The 15,840-nt window shown below is 40.3% G+C and overlaps 1 protein-coding gene across 5 annotated transcripts in view; it reads right to left on the bottom strand.

The window, feature by feature from the left end:
• NSUN3 (NOP2/Sun RNA methyltransferase 3) overlaps positions 1–15,840 on the bottom strand; it is a 38,702-nt gene that overhangs the window by 13,758 nt on the left and 9,104 nt on the right. For 2 of the 5 annotated variants that reach the window (XM_032095666.1, XM_032095680.1), the window contains exons 6-7: positions 11,428–11,661; positions 218–4,687 (exon numbers count right to left, since the gene is read on the bottom strand). In XM_032095666.1, the coding sequence (XP_031951557.1) occupies positions 4,615–4,687; positions 11,428–11,661 (307 nt within the window). In that variant the 3' untranslated portion in view covers positions 218–4,614. Of the gene's footprint in view, positions 1–217; positions 4,688–8,784; positions 11,662–15,840 lie in introns of those variants that run through there. The other 3 variants (XR_004237411.1, XR_004237414.1, XM_032095689.1) reach the window with 3 other exon arrangements.

The following is a 15,840-nucleotide window of genomic DNA, read 5'->3' as shown; positions in this document are numbered from 1 at the left end:
CAGAAAGCCCCACACAGTGAATGCTTTGACCTCAAAACTTTGACTTTTTTCTGGCTCCAGATTTATTAGCAGCCCCTTTGCTGCAAAATTCCTGGATGAAGGGAAATAAAGCCATAACTCAAAATATTGTGCCCAGCAATGTGCTAGAAAAAAAAAAATTATGTGGATTTCTGGTAGTAAAGAGTGAATGTACCAATAATGATTTTTGTTATTCATACCCAGAATGCACAAGAATTTTAATGACTTTAGTGAAGAGAAGCCAAACCCAGGACCAGATGGAAAATAGAATGAAGAAACTCAGCACCAATAGCAATTTTGTACTAAAATGAAGACTGTTATACCTTAAACACCAAAAAATCCAGCACACACGTATCAGCCTAGTCAAAAGAAAAAAACACCAACAATAAACAGCATATCTCTGACCCTAGAGATGTTTCAGATTTCTCCAATTAATGCCATTTTGTACCAATCAATATATTTGTTTTATCAGAAAAGCCGATCTACTACGATCACAATAAAAAAATACCAAACACCACCAAAATGAATATGTCTGAATATCCACATCTGAATGCAAATACCAGTTCCATCACTGCTTATTTTACATTGGCCTTGTTATTTCTGGGGGAATCTTTTAAAAGTCCCCTCTCAGTCACAGAGATTTGGTTTGTCCACACGAACCAGAATCACACAAAATTTCACCTGCTTGGAATAAAAAAAGCCCCAAACAAATAATGAAAAGAAATTGACCTAGTAAACATACCATAACCAACAGAAGAGATTCTTCAATTAATAGGCACAAATGAGCTTTTCAAGTATTCAGCAAGGCTCAGTAAACACAGACCCATCCTTGTCAAAAGTATATTTCTTTTTGCATTTTATACCATGGGTCATTCTAGGATTTCAGCAAAACACACAAAGAAGATTCTGTACTTCTTTATGGAAGGTTTTGTCAACCTATAAAAAGGGGTAATTGGGACAATAAAATGCCATAGAAATGCCATGGATTTATACTGAAATTATTGTGAAAAATCTGTGGAATTTTTTAGATAGAATCTTGCTTTAAAATTGTCTTAAAGGATCCTACAGGAATGAATATCACAGATAATATTTCTGTTAAACACTACAGCATGGCCCAATTTAAGATTGGAGCTTTTCCATTAATAAGAAGGACTTAAATCCAGTTGTCCTCGACCCTATGTGGGCCATATGCAATACTTCATATGTTTTTAACTTATATATTTCACATATAAAATAGATAATGTTATTTTTTTATTATTTATATATGTACTAAAAAATAACTATATTTCTAGTCCCATATTTTGGGCTGTTTTATAACACTATGTCCAACAGCAACTACCAGTGTGCAAACAGTTCTACATCAGAAGACAAGGGGGAGTCAAAACTATTACCTACAGTAGCTGAAACTGTATTGAACAATCATAAATTTCGGCTGATTCAAAGCATGCTTTAAAAAAAGAAAAAAAGAAAAAAGAGGTCAGATGAGCATCATCAGAGAACAAACAGCAATAGTAAAGCACTCAATTTTATCTGAAGCAATGAATCAAAACCTTCTAAATAGTAATGAAAAAAAACCAGCCAGAAATACAATACCAGAACTTAAAGAAAGTAATTTATAGGAGAATATTTGTGGCATATTTCCAACCCACTGCAGTAGGAAAATTCATGAATAATATTAGGGACATTTATGTGATCCACTTTCCTCCTGTACAGTGTTTGTCCAACGTAATGAGATCTGGATTGGCTGAATAAAATACAAATTTGAGAATATTATACTTGAAACTGATCAGGCATGTTAGGAGGGGGAAAAAAAGGCAAATGGAGCCTTTTTAATGCATATAATCCCATGTGTTAATATTGACACTCAGCTGCACTAATACAGGTTATTGCTACTGAATTAACAATGCTCACAAATTAACAACCAGAGAAGTCTCATGGATTACACTTGCATCTTCTGTATAAACATTTTTTTTAATATTTGTTTCTATTCAGGCCAAGGCCATGACTTTCTAATTTCATTGGAAAAATTCAAATCCCATTCTCTGAGGCAGGCGATGTGGGAGAACTATGACCGACAGAAGATGGATTTGCTTTATTCTCTGAAATTGAAGTGAAAATTACATTTGTGTCATTACATTCTAATACAGTCATGAATATACATACCAAAATACATCTCTCTATATATGTGTATTTATATATCTATATTCAACTTATTACTCTTCTAGACACCAGAAGTTGAGGTTTACAGCTGCAGGAATTCAAATAGGATTAGAGAGAAAACTTTTACTTGTTTGCAAGCCTGGCATAAACTTTGAACAGCTGTTTTCACCAGGCAAAGAGCACAAAAGTCTCTTCCATTCTGAGAAGAAAGCCAGAAAATATTAGATAGGATAGGATGGGTAGGTAAGACTGCAAAATTTCACCCCCATTCATGCCTAATCCTGCTTTATTCATTATAACAATAATCTCTTAAGTAGTCTATACCAGTTGCAGGTATTCCAACACAACTGTACCTTTGCTTTTCCCACACAAATCTACACAATATTTTTATTAAAATCGCCCTGTGGCAGATCAAAGAGACTTTCCTCCACCAGCAGTTGTGTACCTGAAGAGCTGTCTCATGGAACTGAAACTTTGTCCCCTTTAAACATTAAGTTGAACGTTTTCAAAGTGCTGAAACGATTTTGGAAGCCAGAGGCTCCAAGGAAGTGATAAGGACTTTGACTGGGTCACTTCGCCACCGTGAACCCTACAGACAGACTAAAGGGATCATGGAAAGAGGGAGAGAGAGTTCCCATTTCCCTTTTAATTCAATGGAGGAGGTGCTTTCTTGGGAAGTTTTTATATTATCCTTCTTTTACAGCCTATTTCAGAAACAGCAATTTTCCTGCTTTCTTTTCCTCAACAGAAAGAAAAAGGGAAAAGAAGTAACTTTAGGAGATTTAAGATTTTTAAGACACTTCTCCCTAGCATAGGTTTGTTTCTTTCCAAATGTTCAATTTATTCAAAGTATATGAAAAATAATCAATAATCAAACAGGTTCAATCAAACAGACTAAACAAAACATACCAAGTTCTAATGATAAGGAATGTGCTGCTTGCATGTTATTAGAAGCTCCACAGCTACAAATTTATGCAACTCAGACCACTGAAAAGGGACAAACCTGGAAGTTCAGAGTTGTTTTGTTCCCAATATTCTTAAGACTCTTTTTCCAAAGTTTTCTGCCACTCGAAAACACCTGCAAGTAACTGAGAAATTGGTGTTCCAGCCATTACTATAATTACCTTAAATTTCTTTTTACTAGATCTTCTAGACAGCTGTTGCACTCTACAGTATTTTGTTTCCAGCATGGGAAATCTGGGCTCAAAGTCCATCTTATACATAATTTTCTATTTCATGGGTCAAGCATCAATAATTTTAAAAAGCAGCTTATATCTTAGACTAAAAAGAAGCTGAGTTCAGAAGCTAAAGCATTTTGTATTCTGCGAAAAATAATTTTAAAAAAGGGAGGCAGGCTTTTGCCAGGCCAGGCATCTATGCTTTGGGGTTGGTGGGGGTTTTTTTTGTTTGTTTGTTTATTTGTTTGTGTTGGGTTTTTTTTCCTAAGAAACAACATTTTATACCACTTTTGTTTAACAACATCCACATATTCTAATCTTTTTCACCTCTGGACATCACAGTGTATTGTCACCAGTCACTGTGACATCTGCTAGGGAGGCCAGAAATAATTTGCAGGTTACTGACAGCTGCTGTGGGTTGCCAAACTGTCATTTGAGAGAGCACACTGGAAAAAAAAAAGTGTGGTAAAAAGCTTTCTTCATGCCCACCCTCTGCTATTAAAGTATTGTACATTCTCAGCAAAAGCAGTGCACAAAAGAGCCTCACAACTTAGAAGATACATTCTCACATTAGTGGTCTTCTGAAAATGGTGGAGTCAAGACAGACCTTTACAAAGGTGTGAATTGCAGCAGGGGAGGCTCAGGGTGGACATCAGGAAGAATTTCTTCACTGTGAGGGTTGTCAAGCACTGGAACAGATTGTTCAGGGAAGTGGTGGAGTCACCCTCCCTGAAAGTGTCCAAGAAAAGACTGGATGTGGCACTCAGTGCTATGGTTTAGTCAATATTCAGTCAAAGTTTGGAATCCATGACCTTGGAGGTCTTTTCCACCTTCAATGATTCCACGATTCTGTGGAAGTTAGCAAATGCTACTGGGCCAAGTGTGGCTTTTGCTGCTCCAAGATCTGTATGACTCACAAGTGTGCATAATTATCAGAAGACAGATGAAGTCCTGGAGACTTTGAGGGCAAACAGCAAATGTGCTTCAGTAAGTCTGAACTCTGTTTTCAGAGTCAATGGGAATATTGGATTTTTGATAGCACTTAGGCCTACACTAAGTGCTCTTAAAAATCACAGTAGAGGCAGATTGCCAAAGAAAATCAACAGAAGAAGGAACCAGGAACTGACCTCTGACCCCCCTGAGCCCCTCCACAAAGCCCCAGTGCTGGTTTACAGGTGCTGTACCAGGAATGGTGCTGTGGTGCACAGCTGAGCACTTGGGACACGGCTCCACCTGAAACTGCTTTCAGCACTTGGATTCAAGGTCCGCATCCTCCTGAGAACCACAGAAGAATATAAATCCCAGCCTGGCAGTTCAGGTCAGTTTTGGATCTGTAATTAAAAACAAACAAACAAGCCCTCCCAAGCAATATAAAAACAAACAAACAAACAAACAAAAAAGGCAAAACCCCTGCTACTTACATATTTAAAAAAACAACACAAACAAACCTGAAAATATCAAGATGGTGAAAACCAGCCAACTAAAACCAGTTAATTCACATGTCTCAGATCAGTGCTGTTTTCCAAGAGTGCTGTAAGGGACTGGATACAAGAGGGCTGCTTGTATATTGAGACGATGCTGCTGTCCTTCAGCACGGTGGCATTTGTCTGTTCATTTGCTGTGGCACCCCCACGCAGCACAGCCACTTAACACCTTCAGAAAGAGGGACTCTTCAATGTCATGGCACTGCCTGAGGCACGAGTGCTTCAACAAAAGCTGGATATATTCCTGTGTACACCCAGCTAAACAAAGAGTTCATAAGTCTTTGCATAACCCAATTGCAGGAGCTGTGAGTGCAGAGAGCACTGAGCGTTGTACAGCAAGGCTCAGTGATCCATCAGCCCACTGAATTATTTACTCTCCACTAGCACAGAACTCACAACGACATCCTAGAGGTTTTAGTTACACTGCAAACTTCCTGTTTGAGTCTTCTGCAAACCCTGCTCCTGCACTAAACTGGGAACGTACTGCTCTCCAGCATACATCATGGTGAGGAAAAGCAGCTTCCTGAGTGAAAGCAGCAGCCTGGCAGGTAATTCCATTTCCACTACGCACATGTTGAAAGCTGCTGTGAATCCAGATCTTTAAATGCATAACCAACAAGGTTTACAGCCACTAAAATATGGCTCATACATAGTGCATTTTCTTTAAAGAGGGTCAAGTATGGTGGGTTCTGCAGGAAACAATCACCTTACCTCTGTTCAAATTATTTCCCAATTAGAGCATGAGTTAAAACATTCATCCAATTAATTTTTCGTTTGTTTGTACCTCACTGATTGTGTGAGTTGCTATCCAAACAGCTGCTTTTCAAAAGGGACCTTTCTGAGCCTCTGGTGCTGCAGACTGCTGTGTTATGTACTAACCCACTGATCCATACTGCCTTCAATTTTCTTTGATGCTTTCTAGTTTTTAAGTGCTGTAGCATAATGTTAACCTTGCAAGTGCAGCATCTAACACAGTTACCTCCTACAATTTATCTGGGCAAATTTTTCAAAGGCAGTACTCTACACATGGAGACGTTCTGTGTGCATCCTGTGCCCATAATAAATTAAAAAAATAGATGGATAAATGTCAACTCTTACATCCTGTTTTGAAGACAGATCACATTATCTCACCAGCTGGAGACTACATCAATGGCTGTGACTTCGCCACTTTATAAAACACTCCCTGGACCTCGGATGAGGGGCACGTTATACACGAAAAATTGTGTGTGCAGGAAATATACATTGTATATCTACAAAATGGGCCATATCCCACTGCCATTAAAATTGATGGGAGTTTTGCCATTGCCTTCAATGGGATCAGCAGCAGTATATAAAGATGGATTGGCTCCGAGCGTGCACATTGGCGCTTTATGGGCGTGACAATATAAAAGCCCTGTTGAAGTAATGGAATGAATTATAACAGTACTGGGGATGTCAATTTGCCTTCTTCTACCTTCACTCGCTGTACAAGGAACATTAAACATTTCCCTGGTTAGCCACAGAATCATAAAAATTACAGATAAAAAAAGTACTATTAAGTCTACTTCCTGCCAACACAAAATTACTCCTCCTTGTACCTTTCCTAATCCTCTCTGCAGCCTGGTTTTACACCTCTCAAATGTCCTGGCATGTTTTCCTCCCTGTAAAGAATTATTCCATCAGCTACTTAATCACACATGCAGACAAGATAGATTTTTCCTAGAGTAAATCAACAAAACAAAACACCCTACTAAATATATTTACATATATATATATATATCTATATATATCTCTCTGAATTTCCTCTTAGCACTTTATTCCACTTTGGGACAATTACAAAATACTTTTTGAGAACTTCAGAACTTTATCAGTTACATTCTTCCCTGCTTTTCATGGCCCACCACATCGAAATGCAGGCAGGAGGAGTTGCTCATTTGTTACTGGTGAGATGGTTCTCAGTGAGGCTGAAATTATTAAAAAAGGAAGCCACCATTCTGTTGTTACTTTCATTTGCACCTTGCCCACCCTCTCCCTACTGCCTTACCATACTTCTGGGCTTTACCCTCTTTTGGTTAGGGCAGAGAGTGCCAGTTCCCTCTATTTTTTAGGGCAGGGTGTTTAATAAGGACCCAGTACATTAAAGAGGAAAAAATAGATCTAAAAGATGTGCTATGTTTTGAGGCACCTTCACCTCAAGGGACCTCAAGCAGGTTAAGGTGCTACAAGAACACCTATTCTGAGAGAGAAGTTTTGCCAAATTACATCAAAAGGTGGTTTGAAAGTTATTCATGGATTCTCACTGAAGATATGTGACTCTAAGGCTCTTCCCAGCAGCAAAAGAAGTGACTGGAGACAGGGAGAATCAGCAGGAATTGTGTCAGGGCCCTTCCCCAACACAGATGCTGCTGAACAAGAATTACCCCAGAGCAGCACAGGGGACTGAGACACAGCAACTTAAACCTAAACCCCTTGTGGACAGCTGTAAGATCTGCTCTGACACTGTGTGTAAATAGCCTTTTCTCTATTTTGACTGCTTTATTTGATTGGCCTTGCCAGAAGTGAGGTCAGGCCAAATGCTTGCGGTTATTAAAGACGAAAGCCTTACGTCAGGGAAGCTTCATTTTGGAAAGAACATGGTGAGAATGTCACTGACCAGCTGAAGTGCTGGCTCCATTCAAATCTGGATTCCTGAGCTGCCTTGTAGTGCTTCTGTCTTCTTTAATGGAAGGGTTCTGCAGCATTTGCAGCACTTCTCACTATAGGATTATTACCAATGGCTTTAGGGCAGCAGATCCATTTCTATTTCCTCTGAGGCCACCAAGGGTCACATCACCATGACACAGTGGTGACCGTGCAAAGGGCCATCTCAGAGTGAAGCAGCACAAAACACTGATGTGAAGAACCACCTTGGACACAGCTGTAGGGAGCAGAAATTCCTCAGTGGAGCACAAAGGCTGACACGAAACCCAGCTTTATGTTCCATCTCTTTCTCTCGAGAGCAGCTGTGAGTTTTTGATCCAGGCATTTTGTTCTGGTACCACAGAGAACATTTTTGAAACGGAGGCGTGGAAGCTGTATGGTGCTTGCCTCTGTTGAAAACTACGTACAACTACTAGAAAATCAAAACTTCCAAGGCCATTAGACCTTGACCTCAAGTCATAGGATGCAGGCAGGAAGATCAGAAAAGGAAAAAATCATTTTCTGACAAGCGTTTCATGATTGCTGTGATCTGTCTCATAAAAACCTATCTTTAGTCAGGAATCATGTGGTGGGGCTACATCTAAAAGCTTTGACCAGGGACTGACTGTGCCCTGTGTGCTCTGATCCAAGTTCGGCGAACTGAGAACTCCCAAGTTTCACTTTTCCCTGGAAGTTAAGAGACTACCAGGATGTGCTGTTCCCATCTCCCCTGCAACATTTATAGCCAATACTGCATGAAGTTATGCCAGCTTAGAAGTAAGCCATATTCTACTCCAGCCAGGTCTGATTCTCCAATTTTCCTCCCACCAAACCAGTTTTTCTGACAGGAGCACCTACCAATACAGCCATTTGTTTGGCAAGAAACAGGAAGACACATCTGATTCAAATGCTTATAGCTAATTTAAAGACCCTGCAAATTTAAAGCAATCCCACTACAGTTTTCATGACTGCTGTCCTCAATTCTCCTTCTAAGACAGTCAAATGAAGTAAGGGGATCCTCCCAGCCCAGCACAGGTACCTGTGGCTCTCCCACCATTCTCTCCTCTCTCCACTCACAGAGCATTTCCTGAACAGGCTGCAGCACTGCTGCTCTACCATGCTAAAAGCCACAGAGTCTCTTCTCCAGTATTTCACATGTTTCACCCACCAGTCCTGATCTTTTCATTTTACCCCTTACAATGTGTGTCACCTTCTCTTACTAAGAAAGCCAAGAGTTCATTAGTCCCCTGGTCAGGTGCATCAGTCGACAGACATTGTGTAATCTGTTTTTCCACTCTACCCCACAGTGGAAAATGCTTTTGACAAGCCATAATTGAACTGTGTCAGATGCCACTGAATAAAGGATAAAATTTGGTAAATACTGAAATTGCCTTTAGATAAGGCTTTCTTTCCAGTTTCTTATTGTGCTGACCCCCCTGAAACAGGGAAGTGACTTTTTATATACTGGAAAAGGGAATGGCAGAAAAGCACGAGAGCAGCTGAACTCCAGAGCTCTCTGTGGCCTCTGAGGTGCTGGCACTGGTGTGTGCTATGCATACAGCTGTGGACAGTTTCATTAGAGATCGTGAAGATTTCTCTGGGACTCTCCAATGCAAGAGAAATGGTCATTTCCCTGCCCTCATCTTGCTTGGGGCTGCAATTTCCTCTATGATAGAAAGGCTGACTTGTTTTCCTCCCCATCTCCATCAGCATTGCTCAGGAAAGAGGAGGAAGGACATGACAAGGAACTAAATTACAATTCTCTGGCAAAAAAAAAAAAAAAAAAAAAAAAAAAAAAAAAAAAAAAAAAAAAAAAAAAAAAGGTGTAAAATGGGAAAATGTTGCAGCCTTGTAATGAAGGGGAGCATAAGTCAGAAGTATCCAAGAGAACCCTGAACGGACACGAAGCCTTTTCAAGAAGTGCCTTTGGGTGGACACTACTTCCCAACATGTGCAAGCTTTGCCCCTCACCTCTACAGGCCTGCCTCCGTCCTTTCTGCTTTTCCCTTCTCCTTCCACACGTGCTCAGCAAATTCCTGTCACCAGCCAGAACTGATTAGAACAAAAGAAAAAACCAAAAAACTCCACAGCACTCTGGAACAGAAGTCATCAAGTACAAACCAAAGTAAGTATCCCTTATTAATTAGTCTTGTTTTTACCTTCGTTGTTGGTGCATTTTTAGACTAGTTGGAAAGGGACTCCAGGAGATCAGCAAAGGGTTATGCAGAACTCAGTGCAGCTTTTAGACACACCAGGGGGCCTTGCTGCAGGGTTCAGGTCTAATGCAGCTCACAGAGATTTGCCCATTTGCTGAGGCTGAGAGAAGCTCAGCTCAAGGGTCCCTTTGTTCTTCCCGTGATTATCCAGTCCATGTCCTCCTCACCCATCCAATTCAAGCACATATTTCAATTCCATCCCTGAGCAAGTTACATTCTTGCCTTTCCACTTCAATTTCCACAGGGCAAATGAAACTGATGGGAAGCATTTTGACAAAGGTACAGTTATTTCATCCAGTAGCCTGACATGACTCCAAATGTGGGTATTACATTTCATGTTCCTGGGACAGATCCTTTTCACAGGAACACAGGATCATCTGCATACTCAAATTGCAAGAACTTTACAGCCTCTCAAGTTTTCAGAGACACTGCTGATAATTTAATACTACAGGGCCACCACAAACATTTTTCATCCCAAATCAGGGGAAAGGATAACTTGTGAAAGCTCACACAGCAAACAGTGAGGTTTCAGAACCTCTGATGCATTTGTTTGCCTCACCAGAAGGTACAGCAGTGTTCTGAGGGCAAACTGTGTAACATACACATAAAATATACTAAATGTTTTCAAAGTGAAGGAAAGCAGATTTGGATTTGATATTAAAAAGAAATTCTTTTTTACAGTGAGGGGAATGAGACACTGGAACAGGTTGCCCAGAGAAGGTGTGGACACTCCAACCCCAGTGTTTAAGGTTGGATGGGACTTTGCAACCTGGTCTAGTGGAAGGTGTCCCTGTCCACAGCAAGAAAGCTGGAACTGGATGCTTTTCAAGGTCCCTTCCAAGGCAAACCATCCTGATTCTATGAAATTAATAAATGTGCAGTGTCACACACCCCCATGTCCACAAGTGCAACTCATCTACATCTGTTCTTCAAAACAACATTTTTAAAAACAGTGATTATAACCTTCCACCTGGGAAAGAACCCTTGGGGATGAAAGGGTTCCACTTTGCTTCAAGACAAGCATAGGCTGTAATATACACACCATTATTCTTTCAACTCATTTTTGCAAGCTCAAAAATAGAAGACTATCAATAAATAATAAAAAAAACCTGGTGTTGATCTACCTGCTGACCTTTGCATCTGTAAACAAAAGACAGCTTTTAACCAGTAAACAGCTTAGCAAATATGAAACCTGTTCTGCCAGTGCTTGCAGCACCTAAGATGACACTACGTCCAAATCAGTTCCTACAGAAACACAGATTTCTAGATGCGTTTAGAGAGAAAGCAGGATTTCCATGACTTCAGACCACTGAAAACCATTTTATTTAAAAACATACTGTATTAGAACCAAGTTAGTAAATAAAAATACCAAAACCAGTGCAAAATTCTACCACATTAGGCCTCTTATTCTAGGATCCAAATCCCTTTGAAAGCACCACCCTGAAAACAATACAAAGCTCCCTTGACTTCCTAAGGACTTCTCAGAGGCCCACAAGCCCACACTGGAAGGCACATTCAGGATTTTAAGTTAAAATAAGTTAAATTTCTTCCTTTCTTTTTATTAGGAATTATTATTAACACTTAAAATTCAGTTGCCTTGGACATGTTCATATGCACATACTGTATTTAAATCAATATAAATTTATCACATACTGCTTATGAACAACCAACAGGCATCAGGTGGAGGACCTTTTCTTTAATTTAGCTACATACATGGGACCCCACGCTCTCCCTTTCTCTGGGAGAACCAGCAGTTCGTGCTGCTGCGTTCCACTGAGGAAAGTGAATTCCTGGGAAACACCTCTGGCCAGCTCACTTATATCCACAGGCATCACATCCCTGCAGGAGTTCCGGATGAGATTGATCACATCGCTGTTTTCTGCCTTGGACAGGGTGCACGTGGAATAGACCAAGGACCCACCGGGACGCAGGGCTTTGATAGCAGACCTGCAGAGAACAACAGAGAGGGAAAAGGGGAAAAAATCAACATCAGAAGGGACATACTGGTAGAGGGAGAATGTGTAGACTTACAAATCCAGACTATAAATAAATATGACAAAAATAGCATTATGAAAATGTCTTCACTGTACATAACTGACAGTTCAGGAAACCACCCACAACACGACTTTGCTTTCTCATTCATTATTGCATTCTCAGTTAGCTGAAGGTACTTTTTACACCCCAGTGACAAGTACAAAGCAGCATCCATTCAGAATATGCATCAAGCACTGCTGTGCTCAGCTCTGCTGTGAAAGTGCTGCAACTGTGCATACAAAATGGGTTACCTCACATCACAAGGGCCAGCTAGACATGGCAAGATGCTTGTGTGAACAAATATCAGAATGGACACTTGCAGTAATGGCCTGAATTCATGACTGGGCTGTAATCTTAGAAACATTCCTGTTAATTCTGCAACTTATTTAGCAAGGTAAGAGGATTTGGGGGTGTCACTGAGCCACTGCTTTTCAACCTGTTTTCCTAAGGATCATATATTGTTTGTTTATGTACCCTTCACTTATTAACATGTTGACAAATTTTGACTAAAGGCAAAATAGTGGCTTAAAGCCTGAAAGCTTCACAACTACTGGCAGGTGGAGGGAACAGAAGTTTTTCTTTATCACTTTACCACTGAAACTGAGTTTAAATAAACTGCTTATTTCCCAGTACAGCAGATATGCCAAGTCCTTATTCAGACACATAAATATAACCTATGAGTGGATAGAAATAAGATATGCAAACCATATTCACCTGCTGCAAATTAAGGGAGTAAGAAGATAAATCAAAAATCTTGCACCACCACCATTTCTAAAAGAGGAAGCTACACAAAAGGCTCATTTGCTATTAAAACACTGTCTGAAGATAAATCCCATTAAATCATACATTTCTGAGCCATTTTTGGCTCAAAGACTGAATTGTAAGCTGGTATTCAAACAGATACTACAGGCAAATATCACGTTAAATATAATTGTTCCCTCAGTAAGATTCCCTTTGTTTAATAACAAGAAAATCAGAACAGGTGAATGGTGTAAGTGACACTGAATAATCAGAGATTTGTAGATATTACTGACAATACTGTGCTCACACCCCCCAGGAAAAAAATATCCTGGGACAAATAAAAAGAAGAAAAGCAAAGAAAAAGAAACAACCATCTCCTCAAACCAGATGAGGTGAGCAGTCCCCAAAGACAGAAATTCTGATTCCAGGTCTAGATAAACAAAGACAATGCCATGGAAATAGCAATTCCTCCAGAAAGCTGAGGACTTCCCATGAGTGGTCTCTGACCAAAAACAGTTAAGAAAGGAAAGAAGAAAATACAAGGGGGGGGAAGATAAACCCTTTTAACAGAATTGGGACTTTTTGGCAAAAGAATCAATAAAGAAAAGCTTCAGCACAAACAGGATCAAAGCTGATCACAGATCAAAGCTGCTCTGAAAATCCTGCCCAAAATAATATGGGAACACCAGGACAAATGACTGCTTCAGACAGTGATAAGACCAGGTGAAAACTCCTGTATTATACCAAATCTACTTCTCTTGGCAGTCCACACATTACCTTGCCCAATTCTTCTATGAGCCTTGGTTAAGGTAATCAGCAAGCAAAGTACATATTTCACTTAAGTCTATGATTTTCCAATTTTACTCAGCATAAAAGGACAGAGCTCTCTCAAGTGATGGTGCTCTAAGAAAAAAATATGCGTTAAATGCCTCTGTTGCATCAATCTTCAGGAAAAACACGGAGAGCGAGCATATATAACCTTAGTGAGGGAGCAATTCCAAATTCAGCCTGTTATAGCCAAAACCAGGTTACAGTGCACTTAGGTAGCCTAAATATTTTCAGTTTAACTGGGCCTAGTGCACTCATTCGAGGATACTCTGAAAATAAGTTAAACCTATTAATTAATTAAACCTACAAGGTTATCTCACACCGCAAGCAGCTTTTCAAAGCCTGCAGAAATGTTTGAGAATGTTCCTGCCACAGCTTGGTAGAGCACAACATTCACACTGCCACCTTGAGACAGTCAAAGAGAGCAGGGGGAACCCTGACATCCCTCCCAGCTCTCATCTTCTAAAATTCTGCACTTACCAGCAGGCATTTAAATGCCTGGCTCCAGATATTCATGCTGGCATCCCAACACATATTTACTCCATAGAGGGTTCCAAAAGCAGCGTTTCTGTCCCCAAAAGCTGTCCCGCCTTCTCTCCAGCTCCTTTCCTTGTCAGCAGCTGCCCATTTAAAAGGGTGGGGCTCATGCTGCTGCTCTTGGCCTGAGGAACCACAGTGCACCCAGAAATATGGAATTAACTGCTAAATTAAAGCAAAGCAGGCTTGTGCAACCCTCCCTTCTCATGAACAACAAACCAGCAAGAGACCCTGATGTCTCTTTGACCCCACTGTCTCTTGGCCTCACACCCATTTGGGGAAATTCAAAAGCACCTTTTTCCTCCCATGTATTAGATCTTGCTTTTATCTTTCACATTAGAACTCAAAGAGAACAGAGCTGAAGTCTAAACGGGCTCTCAGAAAGTCGAGCTGATCTTCACATTTTTATCAGAATCCAGCTATATAACTCATTTTTGACAGACCTACCCCTGCCAGCTACACCTTTTCCATGCATGCACGAGTGCCAAGCCCTGAGGGCAGCCAGCGAGCTTGGAAATGCTTTAATGTAACAATTGAGATGTACTTTTAGCAGACCTGAGAATTCTACTCCTAGAAGCAGATAATGGCAACCACTTTCCTACTTCTAAGATAGGTACTAAGTAAGCATTTAGAGAAGAGAGAAAATTCTTTTACCATGTAAGAGTGGGAAAGGTAAAAGATAAAGCTATATACCAAAAAGTAGCTGTAGCTACACTTTACAGGGTTAAAAGCCTGGACACTTGCTAAATGTCTTTTTCTTCCCATACAGAAGGCAACAACTCCTTCAGACAACATTTTCAAGGGCACCATGCTCCTCCAACTGAGTCCATCAGAGGAAAGAGCAGCACAGGCCTCTGAAGGAAAACTTGAAAATCTCACCTCAAAACCCCCATGTCTAAACCTCAGCCTGTGAATCTTCACTGGCCCATGACCCAGAAAGGTCAGCCTGCTCAGGGCAGTTCTCTTTATTTTGAACTTAAACCCTGAATTAAAATATCTGAGGAGAATGACTTCAGGCAGCAAGGTTAATCAATGTATCTATCCATCTTGTCAAGTGCAGCAACAGTTGTTTCAGTCCCTGGGCTCAAAGTCAATGCCCGCCAGCCCTGATTAAGCCGTGCTTGGCTTCTGATAAACCTGCAGGGAGCTGCAAAACTCCAAGTGTGGAAGTGCTGGGCTCAAAGTCACACAGGGTGACACTGAGCTGGGCAAGCAGAGCCAGGGAGTTTGGTCCTCTCGTCATCAGCATCACGAAGAATTCATTAATGAGAGGATTTGCTCATCAGTGAATTGTTCAAATACATTTAAGAAACTTCCTCTGTAAATCACTGGAGGGAAACAAGCTCATCCAAGGGGCAGGTTGGAGATGAAGCAAAACTTAATCCTACTGTAACTCCACCATCTAGGAATTAAGATTTCTCTTCCATTGGGAATCTTAATTATCGATGCTCAGCTGAAGGAATTCGGTGCTTGTTCCTTTGTGACTCTCAAAAATGGGCTTCAATTCTAGAATGCTTTGACAGGATGCTAAAACATTTTTTTCACCTTGCTCTCATTACAATGCCCTGTTTAAAAAACCCCCACATTATTTAGAGGCAGTTACTCTGCAGTTATTTTTCTCTTAGCGGTACATATGACATTTGTGTTTACTAAAGAGCTAAAACTTCCAGCTGAAATAAAGATCTACTTATCCTTAATTTCATAATTTTATTTCAGGTATATATGTTTCCTGTAATGAATTTTACATGTTTAGAGCCACTAATACTGCAAGGTTTCATGCTTCACATGAAGATACATCAGAACACACATCAGAAGTCCTGGAAACTTTTTCTGGAGCCTCTTTCTGTCCATCTCATTCAACAAGTTCTGTAAAACAAATTAACACATGCAGATTGCTCCCCTCCTCATTCTAAATAAGGTTTTACAGCACTAACAAAAAAAATTTTAAAGTACTTTATATTTTTGCAGGGTGTGTCTCTGGGTACA

Source organism: Corvus moneduloides, chromosome 2, assembly GCF_009650955.1.
Source record: "Corvus moneduloides isolate bCorMon1 chromosome 2, bCorMon1.pri, whole genome shotgun sequence".
NCBI classification, from domain to species: domain Eukaryota; kingdom Metazoa; phylum Chordata; class Aves; order Passeriformes; family Corvidae; genus Corvus; species Corvus moneduloides.
Note: the sequence above shows the minus strand (reverse complement) of the source record. Positions and strands in the feature narration are given on the sequence as shown.